General features: G+C 41.0%; 3 protein-coding genes and 1 long non-coding RNA gene across 15 annotated transcripts in view; 2 read left to right on the forward strand and 2 right to left on the reverse strand.

Annotated features, from left to right (window-relative positions):
• LOC120570840 (NLR family CARD domain-containing protein 3-like) overlaps positions 1-21,172 on the reverse strand; it is a 590,579-nt gene that overhangs the window by 270,948 nt on the left and 298,459 nt on the right. The window lies entirely within an intron of this gene.
• The window catches only part of LOC120571679, a 223,234-nt gene that overhangs the window by 67,698 nt on the left and 134,364 nt on the right, over positions 1-21,172 (forward strand). The window lies entirely within an intron of this gene.
• Positions 1-21,172, forward strand: part of LOC120570934 (NLR family CARD domain-containing protein 3-like) — a 141,890-nt gene that overhangs the window by 10,475 nt on the left and 110,243 nt on the right. The gene's annotated exons all lie outside the window — the stretch shown is intronic.
• Positions 16,618-21,172, reverse strand: part of LOC120571626 (protein NLRC3-like) — a 26,404-nt gene continuing 21,849 nt past the window's right edge. The window contains exons 9-10 of the mRNA XM_039820686.1: positions 17,499-17,545; positions 16,618-17,374 (exon numbers count right to left, since the gene is read on the reverse strand). Of these exons, the coding sequence (XP_039676620.1) occupies positions 16,773-17,374; positions 17,499-17,545 (649 nt within the window). The 3' untranslated portion in view covers positions 16,618-16,772. The remainder of the gene's footprint in view (positions 17,375-17,498; positions 17,546-21,172) is intronic.

Below are 21,172 nucleotides of genomic sequence, written 5' to 3' on the forward strand. Positions count from 1 at the left end.
CTCTGTTAATACAACACAGCTAACAGGTTAGGCTCTCCCTGTTAATACACATGCTAGAAAGAGGGTTGCTAAATATATATATGCGAAATATTCACTCTGATATTCAGGCTCTGCTTCGGAGGCCGTCAAGCTGGATCTCCGATCGTAATTAGACCTTCACTGACCAATCAGCATTCATTAGCAGAATGCTAGCGTGTTATGGGCAACAACGAGTCACCCTGTAAGAAATCAAAAGGACATAAGTGCTCGTTCATTCAACTTTCGACCTATAACCCATGTTGAACTTGCAAAAACAAAAAATCAAACTGAGGTTTCTCAACGACAATCAGGTGAAAGAGACAAATTTAGCCGTCTAGCTCCATAGACTCCCATTCATTTAGCCGTCTAGCTCCATAGAGTCCCATTCATTTAGCCGTCTAGCTCCATAGAGTCCCATTCATTTAGCATCTAGCTCCATAGACTCCCATTCATTTAGCCATCTAGCTCCATAGAGTCCCATTCATTTAGCCATCTAGCTCCATAGAGTCCCATTCATTTAGCCATCTAGCTCCATAGAGTCCCATTCATTTAGCCGTCTAGCTCCATAGAGTCCCATTCATTTAGCCATCTAGCTCCATAGAGTCCCATTCATTTAGCCATCTAGCTCCATAGACCCCCATTCATTTAGCCGTCTAGCTCCATAGAGTCCCATTCATTTAGCCATCTAGCTCCATAGAGTCCCATTCATTTAGCCGTCTAGCTCCATAGAGTCCCATTCATTTAGCCATCTAGCTCCATAGAGTCCCATTCATTTAGCCGTCTAGCTCCATAGAGTCCCATTCATTTAGCCATCTAGCTCCATAGAGTCCCATTCATTTAGCCGTCTAGCTCCATAGAGTCCCATTCATTTAGCCATCTAGTTCCATAGACTCCATCTGCCGTTGCCTAGCTCCATAGAGTCCCATTCATTTAGCCGTCTAGCTCCATAGAGTCCCATTCATTTAGCCGTCTAGCTCCATAGAGTCCCATTCATTTAGCCGTCTAGCTCCATAGAGTCCCATTCATTTAGCCATCTAGCTCCATAGAGTCCCATTCATTTAGCCATCTAGCTCCATAGACTCCCATTCATTTAGCCGTCTAGCTCCATAGAGTCCCATTCATTTAGCATCTAGCTCCATAGAGTCCCATTCATTTAGCATCTAGCTCCATAGAGTCCCATTCATTTAGCATCTAGCTCCATAGACTCCCATTCATTTAGCCGTCTAGCTCCATAGAGTCCCATTCATTTAGCATCTAGCTCCATAGAGTCCCATTCATTTAGCATCTAGCTCCATAGAGTCCCATTCATTTAGCATCTAGCTCCATAGAGTCCCATTCATTTTGCACTGGACCGCGATCACCCCCAGTGGAACTCTGGTGGAACTGCAACCAAAATCCGTACAATAGGGCTGGATAGGGGAGTGGAACGGCTTTCCAGACCGGCTTTGGTAATAGGCATTGAAGGCTAGCTCTATCTCCATAGTTACGCATTCTAAGCTTCTCTTGTGAACACCTCCTGCTCTTTCACTCTTCTACACACTACGCCCGATCTGTTTACCTTTTCCTGCTACAACTGAGGACTTCTAGCTAGACTACAGCCTTCTGTAACGCTTAGTTACTATATACAAGAAACAGGAACCATTACCATGACAACCATACACCACACACACACACACACACACACACACACACACACACACACACACACACACACACACACACACACAGGTACGACACACAGACACACAGAGACACACAGACACACACACACACAGAGACACAGGTACGACACACACACACACAGAGACACAGGTACGACACACACACACACACACACACACACAGGTAATGACACACAGACACACAGAGACACACAGAACACACACACACAGAGACACAGGTACGACACACACACACACAGAGACACAGGTACGATACACACACACACACACACACACATACATACATCACAGATACACACACAAACACGCACACACAGACAGCGCATACACACACAGAGACACACAGACACACAAATGGATACACACACACACATAAAGACAGACACACAAACAGATACACACAGACACACACACACATACACACACGCACTCACACAGGTACGATACACACACACACAAACACACACACATGCACACACACACAGGTACGATACACACACACACACACACACACACACACACACACAGACACACACATAGACACACACAGCTACGATGTACACACAAACACACACACACAGACACACACACACATAGACACACACAGCTACGATGTACACACAAACACACACACACATACAGACACACACACAGTCAGATACACAAAGACACACACACACACAGGTACGATACACACACACACACAGGTACGATACACACACACACACAGGTACGATACACACACTCACGCACACACACACGCACACACAAAAACACACACATACACATCACAGATACACACAAACACAGAGACACACACACAGACACACAGGCAAACACACACATACACACACAGTCAGACACACACAGATTCACACAGACACACTAACACACACACACACACACAGGCAAACACACACATACACACACAGTCAGACACACAAATTCACACAGACACACTCAACACACACACACACACAGACACACACAGGTACACACAAACACACACACACACACACACAGACACACACATGGATACACACACACACATAAAGACAGACACACATAGACACAGACACAAACAGATACACACAGACACACACGCACTTCACACAGGTATGATACACACACACACACACATCACACACACACAGACACAGTATGATACACACACACACAGACACACACACACACAACAATACATATCAATACACATAATATCAATACATACACATCAATACACACCCCATCATCACATACACTACACACATACGATATCACATATCACATAATATCACACACACACAAATACATACATATCATACAGCACTCACACACAGGTACGATACAGACACACAGACACCAATAATACACACGACTCACACAGGTATGATACACAATACACACTAATAACACAAACACAGTCGATACCACACACCACACACAAACACAACACACACCACATAAACACACAACAATATAATAAAAAACACACACAACACAACACAACACACACACACACACAATACACTACAAAACAAAATACACATCACATCATCATCATCACAATCACACACACACATCACGCATCAAACATACCCCTCACACATACAAAACACAAAAACACACCTCACACAGGTAACGATAATACCACACAGACACACAACAAACATAGCACGATACATCATCACATCATCACATCACACTTTTTTAACCTTTTTGTTGCTATTTTGTGTCTACGCATCATGGAGGTTAGTAGTATCCTGAGCTGGTTGGTTTAGATGATAATAACATACCTCAAACTCCTGTCTATCGTCTTCTGAGTCTCAGCACACACACATACACACAATACACACACTACAACACACATATACACAGACATAGACACACACACACAAAAACAATAATACACACACACACAGTAAGATACATCAATACACACACACACACAATATCATCACACATCACATACATAATAGCAGTAACGACACAATCACACACACCACACATACACACACACACACACATGCACCTCACACAGGTACGATAATACACACACACAGACACACATCAAACACAGGTAATGATAATACATCAATCAAATCAACTCTTTTTAACCTTTTTGTTGCCATTTTGTGTCTACATCATGGGAGTTAAGAAATTTAATAAAATAATTTTATTTTTTTTTTTTTTGCTTTTTTGGGGTTGTAAATGGGGTGTTGGAAAAAAACAAACCCCTCTGTGCTGTCTTTTTTGTGTGTGCCCCCACACACATACACACACATACACACACATACACACACACATATACACAGACATAGACACACACATACACACACACACATACCACACACACATACACACATACATATACACACACATACACACACATACACACACATACACAGACATAGACACACACATACACACACACACACACACATACACACAATACACACACATAGCTAAACATACACACATACACACACATACACACACATAGACACATATAGCACACACACACACATACACACACATAGCACCACATATACACACACACAAACAAGCACACACGGTACACACAGACACCTCGCACAACAGTCACACACACATACACACAACACACAGACACACACAGGTACAATACACACACACAGGTATGATACACACAGATAAACACACACACACACACACACACACAACAGACACACACACACAGCACGTATCACACACAAACACAACAACACCACAATAACAAACACACAGACATACACACCACCACACCACACACAGCAAACACACACAACATACACACACGTCAGACACATAGACCAAACAATAACACCCACACACCAGAAAGACAGCACACATACCCGCACACACCTAGCCCTCACCCGACAACAAACACACAAAGATACCCATGGCCGCCGCAAAAGCCACACTCACAGATACACACACCACTAGCCTAAACACATACACACACACAGAGACACACAAACACACACAATACACACATCAGCACCAGATTCACACAGACACACTAACACACCATACACACAAAACAGACACAAACACACACACATAGATACATACACACAAAACACACACACACGACACACACACAGAGACACACACACAATCACAACACACACACAAACACAGGCAAACCACACATACACACACACAGTGCACACAGATTCACACAGACACACTAACACACACAGCACACACAAAGAAACACACACAATACACAGCACACATGTACGATACATCACATATAACACAACATAGGTAACGATACACACAGATAGACAAACATATCACACACAGACATCACATCACACAGACACACACACACAGACACACACAGAACATGTCTACTTTCTCTTCTGAGGGATGTAATGCCTCCTCCCTCTTTCAGGGTGGAGCCTGCTGGAGTTCAGATATTTGACACCAGGTCCATGGAGATGTAAGTGTGTTTTCAATTTCATCCATCAAACTGTGATCACTCATTCAACCCCTTGATGTCATCATCAACAAGTGTGCTGATTGGTTAATAACTGCAGCTGTGTTAGTGTCTCCTCTCTCCCGTCAGATTCCTGTGAACTCACACTGGACACAAACACAGTGAACAGAAACCCCCAAACTGTCTGACAACAACAGGAAGGACATGATTATGTGGAGGAGATCACAACCCGAAACCAGCGTCGATAATCTCTCACCTCATATTTCGGCTGTTTGGTATCTACTATTAATCTCACCTCTCATTCAGCTGGTTGTTATCCACAATCTCACCTCATATTCCGGCTGGTTCATCACCTTTGGAAATCTCTCCTCATATTCAGCTGGTTGTTACATCTACAGAGGAAATCTCATATTCAATGGTTGTTATCTACAATCTCTCCTCATGTATTCGAAGCTGGTTTGTCATCTACAATCTCCTCATATTCCGGCTGGTTGTTTATCTGAAATCTCTCATATTCAGCTAGGACGACATCACAATCTCACCTGTATTCAGCTGGTTGGTATCTAATCCTCATATTCAGCTGGTTGTTACATCTACAATCTCACCTCCTTATTCGGCTGGTTTGACATCTGATCTCTCCTCATATTCAATGACGGGTTATTATCTACAATCCTCATATTCAGCTGGTTGTTATCTACAATCACCTCATGTATTCAATGGTTGTTATCTACGAAATCTCTCTCCTCATGTTATTCAGCTGGTTCGTCATCTACAATCTCTCCTCTCATATTCAGCTGGTTGTTATCTACAATCTCCCTCATATTCAGCTGGTTGTTATCCTACCAATCTCCTCATGTATTCAATACAGTTTGTCATCCTACAATCTCTCCTCATGTATTCAGCTGGTTTGTTATCTACAATCTCACCTCATATTCAGCTGGTTGTTATACCACAATCTCACACCTCACTTTATTCAGCTGGTTAACATCCACAATCTCACCTCATGTATTCAGCTGGTTGTTATCTGAAATCTCCTCATATTCAGCTGGTTGTTATCTAATCTCACCTCATATTCAGTTGTCATCACAATCTCTCCTCATATTCAAATGGTGGTTATCTACAATCTCACCTCATATTCAGCTGGTTGTTATCTACAATCTCACCTCATATTCAGCTGGTTGTTATCTACAATCTCTCCTCATATTCAGCTGGTTGTTATCTACAATCTCTCCTCATATTCAGCTGGTTGTTATCTACAATCTCACCTCATATTCAGCTGGTTGTTATCTACAATCTCACCTCATATTCAGCTGGTTGTTATCTACAATCTCTCCTCATATTCAGCTGGTTGTTATCTACAATCTCTCCTCATATTCAGCTGGTTGTTATCTACAATCTCACCTCATATTCAGCTGGTTGTTATCTACAATCTCACCGCTAGATGGGAGAAGTTCTCACACAACGGAGCTTTAAATGTCCCCGTTGGTAACGTCTGGTTAACTAGTTTCATTATGATGTGATTATTTATAACCTGTAGGACAGAGGAGTCAAACTCAGCTTCACTGAGAATCACATCAAGGGCCAGATGGAGAGTTCATACACATGTTGTTATTCAAGAGAAAAGGCAAATATTTTTAAGATTATTTTTTGGACATTTCCACCTTTAATGGATAGGAGAGCTAGATATGAAAGGGGAGAGAGGGGGGGGGAGGTCACACTCGAACCCCCGGACCTTCTGCATCAAGGAATAAACCTACAAATGTGTTCCTGCTCTACCCACTGAGCCAACCCGGCCACAGAAAAGTCAAATATCTTTGACCGTATTATTGTATGTCTCATAAAGTCTTCTCACTTACAGTTTGGGCGACATCAATTCCTAAAGAAAAAGTCAGAGAAAAGTTTTCTTAGCATCATAGGAGAAAAAAAAAAGCCAAAAAACGTTGGCAAAAGTGAGAAAAATCATCGAAAAAAGAAAGCGTCGGAAAAAGCAGCAAAAACGTTTGGAAATAAAACGTTGGCAAAAGCGAAAAGTTTTGTGTATTTTGAACCTAAATTGATATGCGGACCGGATCACAATCTGCAAGGGCCCTGATTTGGCCCCCGGGCCTCGAGTTTGACACATGTGGTAGATATATAGTATGTTTGTCACCTTTGTGGGACCAAACCGCTGAGAAAAAGATGTTTTTATAAATGTCACCGTTGTTAACGTCTTGTTTCATTAATCTAAATTCAGGTTGGGCGACATTTACAGGAACAAGGAAGAGTTTAATTATAGATTATAATCTCTAGATTGAAACAAAGGGAACAACTCCCTTTGTGGTACGATGCGCATGTAGGATGGTAGTTTTGGTTACAGGTGAGTTACAAAGAGGAGGGCTCAGGTACAACTCTCATTTTACAGGAACACAAACCCAGCACACACCTGGGAGTTATGGTCACCGTCCTGGTTGGATTCATCCGGCTCAACACGCAGTAAAACACCAGAAAACCTTTATTCAGAGCTGGAGGTCTTCAGCAGCAAAGCCATGTTTGGGAGCGGTCTGTTTGGGTTCTGTTCTGCTGGCGCTGGCGCTGGTTTCACCGGCGCCGGCCCGCACCACACAACGGTAAGATGCATTTGTGACTCTCCAGGAGACCGTTGTTCCCCGCCGCCAGCGCGAAGCGCCTCGGCTTCCAGGATCAACACATTCTCACACCCAACTCGTAAAATAAGGACGTTTGGTCAGGAGCCTTTCGTTCTTATTGACGCGTTAAAGGTCTCCTTTAGCGTACATGTAACGCGTGCTTGGTCGCCACTATTACCGTCGCCCCTAAGAAGCGCCGCACCCAGCAAGGCGCGGGAGGACGCCACAAAGCGGGGAAACGGCCGGGTGAAGCCGCCACAATAACGGAATCGCGGAGGTTGAGTTTAGGAGAAAAACAACCGGGAAAGGACGCCTCAAAAGCCGGGAAACACCAGCCGGAGACGGAAACAAAACGCGGAGGTTGGGGAAAAATAACCGGAAAATCACAAACGGCCACACGCTGCACGAACCGGAGTCTCCTGAGTGAAAGTCCGGTGTTTTACCCATCCACCACCCCAACCATCCTCCTTACGCAGCAATTTCCCCTTATGTACCACTTCCGCTAAAATGTCATTCAACTGCGGCTCTCCCCTGTACGCGTTACACAAATACCGAAGGGTGCCTTTTTCGGCGGCATTGGACGTTGAAGGACACTGCCCAAACGTACTTATTTTACGAACTGAATGAGAACGGGTTGCTGCGGATCTACGACCATGGTGGTAATTCGTGCTTATTGCTAACACTAACTACTCAAAAAAGTGCCAGCGGAATGTTAAGGTTAGCTTAGTGTTAACAGTCTGAGGACGGCTCACATGCCGGCGAAGTTTGCTCGACTGTATCCTTTTATACGGTATAAACCCGTTATCTACGCAATAGAAAGCCGATTCAACCGCTGTCGGGTCAAAGGAGCGTAGCAGGCGCTGTGGAGGTGTTTACGTTGTGGACACCGCGAGCTGCTTGCGGCGCATCGATCCACTCGACCCGTCCTCGGCCGCTCTCTTTTTCCCTCTCGCTCACTTTCTCACAGACGCTTGTTGACATGCCGGTTTTCTCTGTGACACAGGCGTCGTTTCGGTTCTATTGCCTTATTGTATTTAACAGTGACATTGTTGAGCTGAGTCGTTGAGCTAAACGTTTTCTTGTTTTCTATTTCTCCAGATCCTTGTGGTGTGTCACACATTGTACACTTTCCGTTCCCTCTTACCTCACTGTGTGGACACAACTCTATATGTGTCCTGGAGGAATCTGTGTCTGTGTAAACTGTAACGTCTGGGTTAAAGGCTTTCATTTTCTTTCTGTAAGCTTATACAGATGGCCAAAAGACTATGAATCATGTCAGAAAAGCATTGCGAGCATGTAAGCTATACTAACACAGACATGAGGTTGGTGTCCATCTGAACATCTGACTCTTAAAAGAAACAGAGTCAAAGTGTCTGGACCTGCCCTCATCCTCACTGCAGGAGAACAACACAGCCCTGCACACACAACGCTAACCTGCAGGGAATCAGGAATTGGTGACAGTGAGGATAGTGAGGTGGTGAACTGAAGACTGCAGAAAGTAAATGGGAATTTACTGCTAACTTGAAAGGACTGTGGGAATCACAACGGTTTGACTGAGACTTGACTGCAAGAGCAAGTGAAAGTCTGGTTTCAGACGGAGAAAGCTAATGCGACAAACACCCCGCGTAGCCGCAGAGGAGCTAACACGCGTCTACGCTACAACCTACTTCATCAGGCCCAGGATCCAGGGGCTGCCATCAGACACCAGGACTGGAAATCAGGAGCAGCCAGCTAACATCAGGCCTAAGCAGCTCAGTGTTCTGACTGGGAAAGTATCAAGATGGCCTCAAAAGAAATAAAAAGGATTGGCGACCATAGCCAAACAACAGCGTACTTTAATTAACCTTATGAATGAAATCTCTGATCTAAAAAGTCGAATGAGGAACAGCAGCTCAAGATTAACTCTTTGGAAGCTTGTGTTTTCTGATTTAGCAGTACACTCGAATGAATGATGTCTTGATAACTGGATTGAAGATTAAGCCGCGGTCTTATGCTCATGCGTGTGTGTATGTGCAAGCTGAGAGCCTAGACCATGATGATTCAACTGAGGCTCAGGTAACAGCCTTCCTTCATGACAAAAACATATCCATAAACAGACACAATATTGAGGCATGTCACATTATTCTATCAAGAAACCAGGAGTGACAATCATATTATCATTGTAACCGCTTCCTAACAGAAAGCATAAAATTGACCTGCTCAGACAGGGCCGCAAATTGAAGGGTACAAATGTTTACATCAATGAGCATCTAACTAAAATGAATGCAGATATTGCAAGAAAGGCAAGGTTCTTGAAGAAACAAGGAAGGATTCAAGCTACCTGGTCCTCTTATTGCAAGGTGTTTGTTAAATTGAATGGCCCCCAGCAGAGCAAGCGAGTTATGTGTATCAGAAGCATTGAGCAGCTCGACAAGTTTGAGGTGCCTAGTTCAGGTTCCTACGGGTTGGTTCATGTAGCTTTTATATTGTTTTGTTTTCCACTGTTAAAGCTTTAGGTTTGTGTTATGTCTATTAATATGACTAGTCTTAATTTTGACCAGAGTGCGCCTGATTTTGAACAGTACATTGATCCAGAAAATAACTTTTATGTTAACATAAATAATAACTGCAGCTATTACACAGAGCAACAGTTCAATAATAACATTAAAACTGATTATGGCATATCTATCATTCATTTTAACAGCAGAAGTCTGTATTCAAACTTCCAGAAAATAAAGGAATATTTAGGACAGTTCAAGATTAATGCCGTAAGGGGTGTGGATTTTGAGTTACAGGGATATGAATTTAAGTATGTGAATAGAGTAAACTGTTGTGGAGGAGGGGTGGCGCTCTTTATTGATAAAGGCCTAATTTACAAGGTTGTTGAAAACATGACCGTAGTCAAGGATGACATAATGGAGTGTATTGCAATTGAATTATGTATGAAAAAAATGAAGAATGTCATAGTAAGTTGTGTATATAGGAAACCAGGATCCAATGTTCAGATATTCACAGAAATAATGGAAAAAATGTTTAATAAAGTAAAGCATAAAGTTAATTATATATGTGGGGATTTCAACATTGACCTAATAAATCCCAATAAACACAAATCGACGGAAGAGTTTATTGAAACATTGTATAGTTTGAGTCTTTTTCCAACAATCACAAAACCAACCAGAATAACATGTAATGGTGCCACTCTGATTGATAACATTTTTACAAATAATATGGAAATTAATTCTTTAAGTGGAATATTAATTAATGATATAAGTGACCACCTACCAATCTTTGTGACTCATGACTGTAATTTTATTAGGAAGATTGAGTGTAATCAGACTATATTTAAGAGATTAAGGACTGAAGAAACAATTTCTGTATTTAGAATGGAGTTAATAAAGTATAATTGGAAGGAAGTAATGAAGGAAGCTGACCCTAACGAGGCATATGAATTATTCTTAGATATATTTATAACTTTATATAATAAAAACTGTCCAATAAAACAATACTGTAATAAAAGGAAACATTCTGAAACACCCTGGATGTCTAAAGGAATTCAAAATGCCTGTAAAAAAAAGAATACCCTTTATAGGAATTTCATAAAATATAGAACGAAAGAATCTGAGTTAAAATATAAGAAATATAAAAATAAATTAACTACCATAATGAGGATATGTAAGAAGGATTATTATAACAAATTACTAGATAATAACAAATATAATGTTAAAGGAACATGGAATACATTAAATGCAATTATTACTAAAGGACTTAATAAAATTAATTATCCGGAAAACTTTAACGGAATGATAAGACGTGGTCAAATATGAATGAAGTGGTTGACAGATTCAACAATTACTTTGTTAATGTGGGTCCTAATTTGGCCAAAGACATAAATTACATAGGGACCGAATTATTTTGTGATGGACCATGGGGACAATAACCCATTTTCATTGTTTTTGGGAACTGTAGAAGGCAGGGAAATTATAGAGATTGTAAATAAATGTAATAATAAAACTTCCAAAGATTGTGATGACATTGATATGTCTATATTAAAAAAAAGTAATAGACGGGATTGTTGGACCCATTATCATATATATATATAATCTATCATTTAAAAACAGGTATATTTCCTGATAAGATGAAAGTAGCTAAAGTAATCCCATTGCATAAATCTGGACTCACATATTTTCAATAATTATAGACCAATATCTCTGCTTTCACAGTTCTCAAAAATACTTGAAAAACTATTTGTTAAAAGGGCTAGATAACTTCATTGATAAAAACAATTTACTAATTGATAGTGAGTATGGATTCGTCGGTAGATCAACCTTCTATGGCACATTGATTGAGTTAGTGAAAGATTATCAAATTGTATTGAAAATAAAAACTATGCAGTGGGGGGTTTTCATAGATTTAAAAAAGCTTTTGATACTGTTGATCACGAAATGATGTTAAAAATGGAAAGTTATGGCATCAGAGGTTTGGCCTATAACTGGATGAAAAGCTATATTGAAAACAGGAGTCAGTTTGTTCAAATGGGTAATCACCGGTCAACCAGTCTTAATATTTCCTGTGGAGTTCCACAGGGGTCAGTTTTGGCCCTAAATTGTTTATCCTTTACTTAATGATATCTGTAAATCATCACATGTACTAAAATTTACTATTTTATTTTTGCAGATGACACAAATATTTTTGGTTGTGGGGATAATTTGCAGCAGACAATGGAAATGGTCACTAATGAAATGAATAAATTAAAACTATGGTTTGATCAAATAAGTTATCTTTAAACTTGAACAAAACGAAATTTATGTTATTCGGGAAATCGATTATACAAAACTAGAATGTTACAATGGTAATTGATAATGAAATAATTGAAAGAGTCTACGAAAATAAATTTTTGGGTGCTGTTCTTGACCATAAACCTGCTGGAAGCCACACATTAAATATTTGTGCTCAAAATGGCCAGGAGTATTGGTATATTGAGTAAAACTAGATACATCTTGAACAAAAAACACTACATACTCTGTAACTGCACCCTTATTGTACCATATATGTTATATTGTGTGGAAGTGTGGGGAAATACTTATAAAAGCAATTTGAAAAAAAATTTGTGTATTACAAAAAGAGCAATTAGGATAATTAATCACATTGGGTATTATGAACACACTAATCATTGGTTCTTTAATTCACATTTGCTGAAATTTATGGACATTGTTGTATTTAAAACTGCTCAATTTATGTTTAAAGTTAAAGAAAAAATGTTACCGTTTAACATAAGTGCAATGTTTGATGAAAGAAATGAGTATATCATCTAAGAGGTCATTGTATGTTTAGGCAACCACTTGTGCGAACTGTTGTTAAAAGCATGGGTTACTAGTTTGTGGGGTGACCTTATGGAATGGACTGAACAATGATATTAAACAGAGCCATAATATCATTCAGTTCAAAAATAGATTAAAGACATCATTACTTGATCAATACAGAAAAGAATAAACTGAAACAGAGGATTGTAAATTGTAATTTAATGGTATTGTTGTATATTATTGTATTGTTGTAAATTACTGTAAGACTGAGAGAAGTGTATGCTATTTGGTATATCTGTAACTACTTTGTATGTATAATATAATTTGTTGGGAAATAAGGGCATGCCCAAATAAGCTATTTGCTTCTCGCCTGCTCCTTCAATGAATCGTTTTTTATATATTTTTTTTTGTTGTTGTTTTGTTAGATTTTGATTGTTTGTGTTTTATCTTGTGTTTTTATGTTTTGCAATATTGTAGATTGTTCTGAGATAAATAAATAAATAAAAATTAAATTAAAAAAAGGATGCTGTGGAAGTGGAAGTATTGTGAGTTTGTGTGTGAGAAAATGGTGTTACCTTTTTAAAACATTATCGGTTTAAACACGGAAACTATGGTAGAACTGTCCCATTTCCCTGCTTGACCAAACAATGTGTGTGCACATTCAACTCCATTAATGCACTTAAGCTCCCACTTAGCAAAGATTAACCAGAAAACCCAGGGTGAGATAAACCGCCCAAGTTACCTTTCACTGTCAGTCAGGTGATTGTTCTCACCTGCAGTACACATTTACTCTTGTCCTCTTTAAGGAAAACATTGGTATGTGTTATTTAGGGCGCATGTTTTTTATTTATTAAACAACATTTCAAATCATATACTACTTTGCAGATGGCTTAGCTGCCTTGTATAGTTCAGTTGATCTAAGTTCAGTTTGTTTTTGTTCTCTGTATTTTTCAGCTGTTCATGGAGTTCAGCAAGAACCAAAAGCAGGAATTCTACGAGAGAATCGATCGGCTCAGTCCTCGTCTCCTCAAGTTATTTCGATCCAAGAGAGGTAATGTTGGACAGTTGTTGACGCATATTTCACAACAGACCAATGTAGGTCCATACACTTTATGTACTTGGCATGTGTTTTTCACAGGTTTTTTAAAACATCATATCACAATGCTACTCTATTAGTTGTTTAATTCAATCCAAACATTGCTTGGTTTGTTTTCGCTTTCTTATAGATCTTTATTTGTTTTTCATTTTAGCTATCTAACTTGTGGTACTGTGTTTAATTCCCAAAGACTACAGAGCCAACTGTGATTCGGACACAGGTGCTCAGAGGTCTTCCTGTCATCCCACGGGACAACCCCACAAACGTCTTCAAATAAAAGCAGACTTTAGGCAGTAAGCACTTGCTTTCTTATAATTTTCACCTTTATTTATTTTTGACCATGACACTCTTATATTGATCAAAGTTATTTTCAAATGAGAAATCTCATGTAGTGATTGTGCTCCTCTGTTATTCTTTATTTATGAATCAGATGAGGATGGTTCTTTTCCCGGACCGTGATATTGGGATACTTTCGTTGAGCGTGAAGGTGCTGGGGCTCACATCTTCTCAGCATCTCAGTCCAGCCTCGCTGAACATCATCAGAGGGAGTAAGTCGTGACAACCATTCAAGATCTGCCAAAAGCGGAATTGCGTTCTGTTTGGACTCACGCATGTACTCCATCTTAACAACCCAGGACTATGGAGCTCACATTGATGATCACACAATGTTGAGTAACAATAACAAGTCATAATAGCTAGTTTTATCTAATGACTTGAGTACACACTTACTAATCAAATATAAATACTAAACTTAAGGTTCCATGTTAATGACTCACATATTAAGTTCCAGCTTGTCGTAAAAACTAAAGGTGGGATAAGGCAACGGGGGTTTCAATGCGATTTGCATGTAAAGTCAACTAATTTGGGTTTACAGTGTATGTTGTGTGTGTACCGTACCTGTGTGTGTGTTTGTGTGTCCATGTGTGTGTGTGTGTGTGTGTGTGTGTGTGTGTTGTATCGTATACCAGGGTGTAACGCTACTCTAATGTTGTTCTTTTGCTTCTCTGCTGACAACACTTCACAGGATAACGACCCATCAGGTCAGATAATGTTACATAATGTTACATGTGATGTGGAACAGAGCTAAGCTAAGCTAGCTTACATATTGGACTGCTCTGATTGGACCGGTTTCTCACGCTGCAGCTCCACCTGGAAGACCTCTGGGACACCGGGACATCTTATCGTGTGTAAAAGTTAAACAGAAAGACCACAAACACTCTTTACGGCAACTTTATGCTTTTATTGTGAAAAGAGACAGAACTCAAAACAAACATGACACAAGCCAACGGCATTTCTACAATTTCATGATCACAGCTTCCATCTTTAATGGACAGGAAGTGGAACAAGTTTACAATGTTCACGAAGAATCTTTTCAATCATTCTGAATTATTTCATACAAAGTTCATTCATTAGTTTATAACAATAACCTGAAATATTTCTGTAAGTGTGATACTGTAAAGACTCAAAGCTTTTAAGTCTGGCCCGCAGAATAATTCACCTATTCAACCAAAATGTAAAGAGGAAAAAAATTGCGTTCTATATTTATCATTTCAAGCATTTATAGCAAAACCCAGCTGCCTGTATTTACATCTCTATTCACATGCGGATTCTGTATAGCGATGCCCGAAGGCTCCACACACGGCCGAAGCCGAGTGTATGTGTTTAAAACACACACACCGCTGAGCCGGGGTGAGATTTTTTAATAGAACACGCACCTGACTGGGAACGATACCAGAGGATTATCAACGGCCGCTGGGGGCAGATGAACTCACGCTAGTCTCTTTTCTGTAAATAGGCTACAATGAAACCTTCGGGCGAGTGAATGTCAATACTTATCAATGCATCACCTGCAGAATCCGCGCCAACATGTAGAAAGCCATATTTCACTCTGCTCTGTCTGCTCTGTCCACCGCGCTGGTTTACCCAAACACAGCTCTACTCTGCTAACGGAGAATTTTTACAAACAAACTAAAAGAAAAGCTGTCGCCTAGTCTAACTGTATCTTAGTTTGCACGTGAATGACGCCATCGGTATGTTTGAGTTCTTCATTCTTGATGATGATGATGATGTTGTATTATTTTGCAACAGCATCTTTCATTGCAAATGAGGCATACATGACGAGTGCGTAACCTGCTTATCGGTCCATTCACCATTAAAGCTGGGCTTTTCCACCTCTTTGACAGTGACATGTTTACCTGACAACAGCCGTTTCTTTCTGCAAGCATTTTCCACCAATCAGGACGCTGCTTACTACAATAATGTTTCCATAACGACAGACTTTAACCATCACTCCTCAGTGAACTGCCTCAGAGTCTGAGATCATTTTCTAGTTAAAGAGCCAGTTATCATTAAGGAGTTTCCATGTTTTTTAGGGGTTTTCTCACACATACATGTACAAAAACATAGCATTAATTCAGTAAGAAAGTGAAGATTTCTAACAAGAATATGAGAATTAGGTATGAATTCATTTTATTTTATTTATTTGAAAGTCCGTCCCCCACAGCGTCTGCTTAGAAACATTCTGGCCCTTGAAAAAATTGTAGTTGACGACCCCGGCGGTACAGACTCAACTGATCAGCAGTGAGAAACAGGAGGAGACTCTCCGTCCTACACTGGACTCAGAGACACTGAGGAACCAGAACCGAGCCAGAACCCAGGATAGACAGGCTGAGTGAATGTGGTGTTGAAGGTGTGGAGGTGGATCAGTGAGTCAGAGGAGACTGAGTAGAAGGACAGAGAGCCAGCAGGACAGTCCACATACACTGCTACTCTATCAGAGACAGAGGAGGAGGAGATGTCTGCTACTCTACCAGAGACAGAGGAGGAGGAGATGTCTGCTACTCTACCAGAGACAGAGGAGGAGGAGATGGATGTTTCTCTGTTATTGTGCCAGACAGTGTAACGACCATCAGAGCAGTCCAGACTCCAGGACTGATCATTCCATCCAAACACACAGTCAGCACCGTCTCCTCTCCTGCTGATTCCTCTGTAACTCACTGATATATCAACATCTCCTCTCATCTGAACCTCCCAGTAACAGCGACCAGTCAGACCATCTCTACACAGCAGCTGATGATAGTAGGAGTCAAACCTCTCTGGATGATCAGGATATGACTGATCCTCCTTCACACGTGTCACCTTCCTGTTGTTGTCAGACAGTTTGAGTTTTCTGCTCACTGTGTTTGTGTCCAGTGTGAGTTCACAGGAATCTGACGGAGAGAAGGAGACACAACACAGCTGCAGTTATTAACCAATCAGCACTTTGATGATGACATCAGAGGGTTGAATGAGTGATGTCACAGTTTGATGAATGAAATTGAAAAACACACTTACATCTCCATGGACCTGGTGTCAAATATCTGACTCCAGCAGGCTCCACCCTGAAAGGAGGAGGGGGGGGGGCATTACATCACTCAGAAAGAGAGAGAGAAGAAGAAAAGTAGACATGTTCTGTGTATGTGTGTGTGTGTGTGTGTGTGTGTGTGTGTGTTTTTGTGTTTTTGGGTGGTGTGTGTGTTTTTTTGTGTGTGTTTGTGTGTGGTTGTGTTTGTTGTTTGGTTTGTGTTTTTTTTTTTGTGTTTGTTTTTTTTTTTATCATTACCTGTGTGAGTGTGTGTCTGTGTGTGTCGGTGTGTGTGTGTGTATCGTACCTGTGTGAGTGTGTGTCTGTGTGTGTCTGTGTCTGTGTGTGTGTAAGTGTGTCTGTGTGTATCGTACCTGTGTGAGTGTGTGTCTGTGTGTGTGTGTATGTGTGTGTGTGTGTATGTGTGTGTCTGTGTGTATCGTACCTATGTGAGTGTGTGTGTGTGTATGTGTGTGTCTGTGTGTATTGTACCTGTGTGAGTGTGCGTCTGTGTGTGTGTGTGTGTGTGTGTATCGTAACTGTGTGAGTGCATGTGTGTGTGTCTGTGTGTATCTGTTTGTGTGTCTGTGTCTATGTGTGTCTGTCTTTATGTGTGTGTCTGTATCTGTGTGTGTGTATATGTGTGTGTGTGTGTGTGTCTGTGTGTGTCTGTGTGTATCGTACCTGTCTGTGTGTGTGTGTGTGTGTATGTGTGTGTGTGTGTGTATCTGTGATGTGTGTGCGTGTGTGTGTGCGTGCGTGTGTGTGTGTGTGTGTCGTACCTGTGTGTGTCTGTGTGTGTGTGTTTGTGTGTGTGCTGTTACTTATATACTTAAGAACTGAGTATTGTGATACTTATATACTTAAGAACTGAGTATTGTGATACTTATATCCTTAAGAACTGAGTATTGTGATACTTATATACTTAAGAACTGAGTATTTTGATACTTATATTCATACTTTGCACGTGACGTCACAACTGCTGGCTGGCGGGCAAGAACTCCATTCTATAACGTATATTTGTTTTGTGAATTGAGTGAATTAACTCAAGAATCAATTTGTTGGCTGAAAGCCTACTGTGAAATTTAACACAGATGTCAGCAAAAGACTGGTTAAAAAGAGACAGAGAAGAAGAGGCGTTGTAACAATGTTTACAAATATACATCGTAACGCTGGCGGCACAGATTATGCAGACCGCTACGATTTACACACACACACACACACACACATACACATTGTTAAAATCATACGCTGGACGCTTTATTAGTCTTTCTACATGGTTTAGTTAATGATCGGGCTATAATAAGACCACGTCGGTTATGTAATCGCTGACAACCGGGACAATCTCATAGTGGTTGGTGTAAACCGGGATATTTTAGCGTCCCGACACAACTTTTGTCGGGACTCGGGACTGTCCCGATCAAAACGGGACGTCTGGTCACCCTACATGATACATAGCCTAGTGTTGGCAGAAGGTTTAAAAAAAAAAAACGACTTATCAAGCTGTCATTTCCCGGCAGGGAGGGTTTACGTATTCAGATGAAGACTTCATCACACGACGGAACAGATCAGCAAATGTTAGCTAGCTAGCTTCGCTAACTAACTAACTAGTAACACTCACCTTTGCTTTGATTATGAAGATATTCCTGTTTTTCACCTCCCATATGACAGCGTTGTTAACCCATCCACTCTTGAAAAAAAGATAGCTATCTGTACTTTTGTAGGCTTTCATTTTTTGTGCGGTGTAAAGTGACGGATTCTCTATAAGATAGATGTAAATATCTCCAAACTCCAAGTCTGGTAGAGACTTTGCCAGCTTCAAAGCAATGAAAATATCAGCGGTTGCTGTGTATGGATCCAAGCACATTTATGGTCTAAATAGTTGATTGATTGTAGTATTGGAAATCTGCAAGGCTGCAATTCCCGTGTCTGGCCACTGTTCAGCACCATTCTATCGGCGTTTCTTGCCCGCCAGGTACCCATGGTAATGACGTCACTGCAAAGTATGAATTGACCCTTTGCAAACACATGACCAGGACCACGTGACGACGCCATGACGGACGGCAGAATCACCGGAAGTACAAGCTAAACTGCGTAGTAGACAAGCAGAAAGTTTCATTAGTTTCAAATAAATAACACTAAATAAACTGTAATACTACTACTACTACTACTACTACTATCTTCTTCTTCAGACATTGTTTAAATTCACCTACCCTGGTCCCTGTCTCGATCCTGCTGGTAGCTAGCTTGCCCCGCTAGCCGTTAGCTGCCGTCCGGTGAGTGTATTCAGCCAGGCTTCTGTGATAATCATCCCAATAACAATCCATGGAGCGGTGGTGGTGTGGCTATGTCCTCCAGTAACTGAAGGCTAGCTTTAGCTTGCGCTTGGAGCAGCAAGTTCATCTGCCTGTTTCCCCTCTGTCGGTCTCGTTCTATCCAACTCTTGTGTGGCTATTTCTTCGTCTGTATACTCGGATTCGAATAAATAAGGATGACCATCAAACTCAAACGGCTCGTCCGTATGTTGTATATCTGCTATATTCTCCATAGTTACGTTACTCCAAGCTTCTTCCCTTGTAAAGAAATCTGCCCTTCACTCTTCACACACTGCGCTCCGATCGGCACACTGTTTACCTGCTACAACTAGCAGCTAGCACTACTGTTTTTTTTTTGGGGGGGGGGGGGATACACTTCAAGACGTGACATGACCTGTCCTCTGGAGGACATAGCTACACCACCGTGGATTGTTATTGGGATGATTATCACAGAAGCCTGTCTGTATACACACACAGGACGGCAACTAGCAGCTAACGGCTATCAGCTAGCAGGGCAAGCTAGCTACAGGCACGTACCGTTGTTCACTGGCTGAGCCAATGCATCTTTCTAATGGATGCCTGAACGCATCCCAGCTCTGGCAAATAATTCATCACACGTTAATCCATGCAGTAAATTACGGAGTGTCTATGATCAGTATTAACCACACATAATGTACGCGAAGCTAGCAGAGTGATATGGCTCTGGCTGCAGCTAGCTGGTCAGCTAACCGGGGTAGGAGCTCCGCAGACCCGCATTTAATTCAGTTGTTTGGCCTTTTTGAAGCTAGTTTCCGTGCCACGTCATCTTTAATTTAAGCAATATTTTTTGTATGTGTGTTAAGTTAAATGATCAAGGGAACGGCTTACTTTTTGTATGTAGGTCGCTGAATAACCGATGATAGTTATGTGGGACCTGTTAGCAGGAATAGCTGGTTAGCACGGCAGCTAGCTGGGTCAGGAAGTTTTATTATTATTATTTATCAGTCATTTAAAACAGAAAGGCAATACATATACATGCTTGTGTTGGTGAGGATTACTCTGCAGATTGTGTATGTGAGAACAAGAACAGCGAACACACTCGTTTGACTCATAGGTTTGACTTGCCGTCCGTCTACAGAATAGCTCTTCCGCCGTCCGTCATGGCGTTCATAATTCGCGGGAGTAGAGCGTGACGTCACGTGCAAAGGGTCTATACTTAAGAACTGAGTATTGTGATACTTATATCATTAAAGCGCCCATATTATGCTCATTTTCAGGTTCATAACTGTATTTTAAGGTTGTACCAGAATAGGTTTACGTGGTTTAATTTTCAAAAAACACCATATTTTTGTTGTACTGCACAGCTCTCT

Source organism: Perca fluviatilis, chromosome 2 (assembly GCF_010015445.1).
Source record: "Perca fluviatilis chromosome 2, GENO_Pfluv_1.0, whole genome shotgun sequence".
Classification (NCBI taxonomy): Eukaryota; Metazoa; Chordata; class Actinopteri; order Perciformes; family Percidae; genus Perca; species Perca fluviatilis.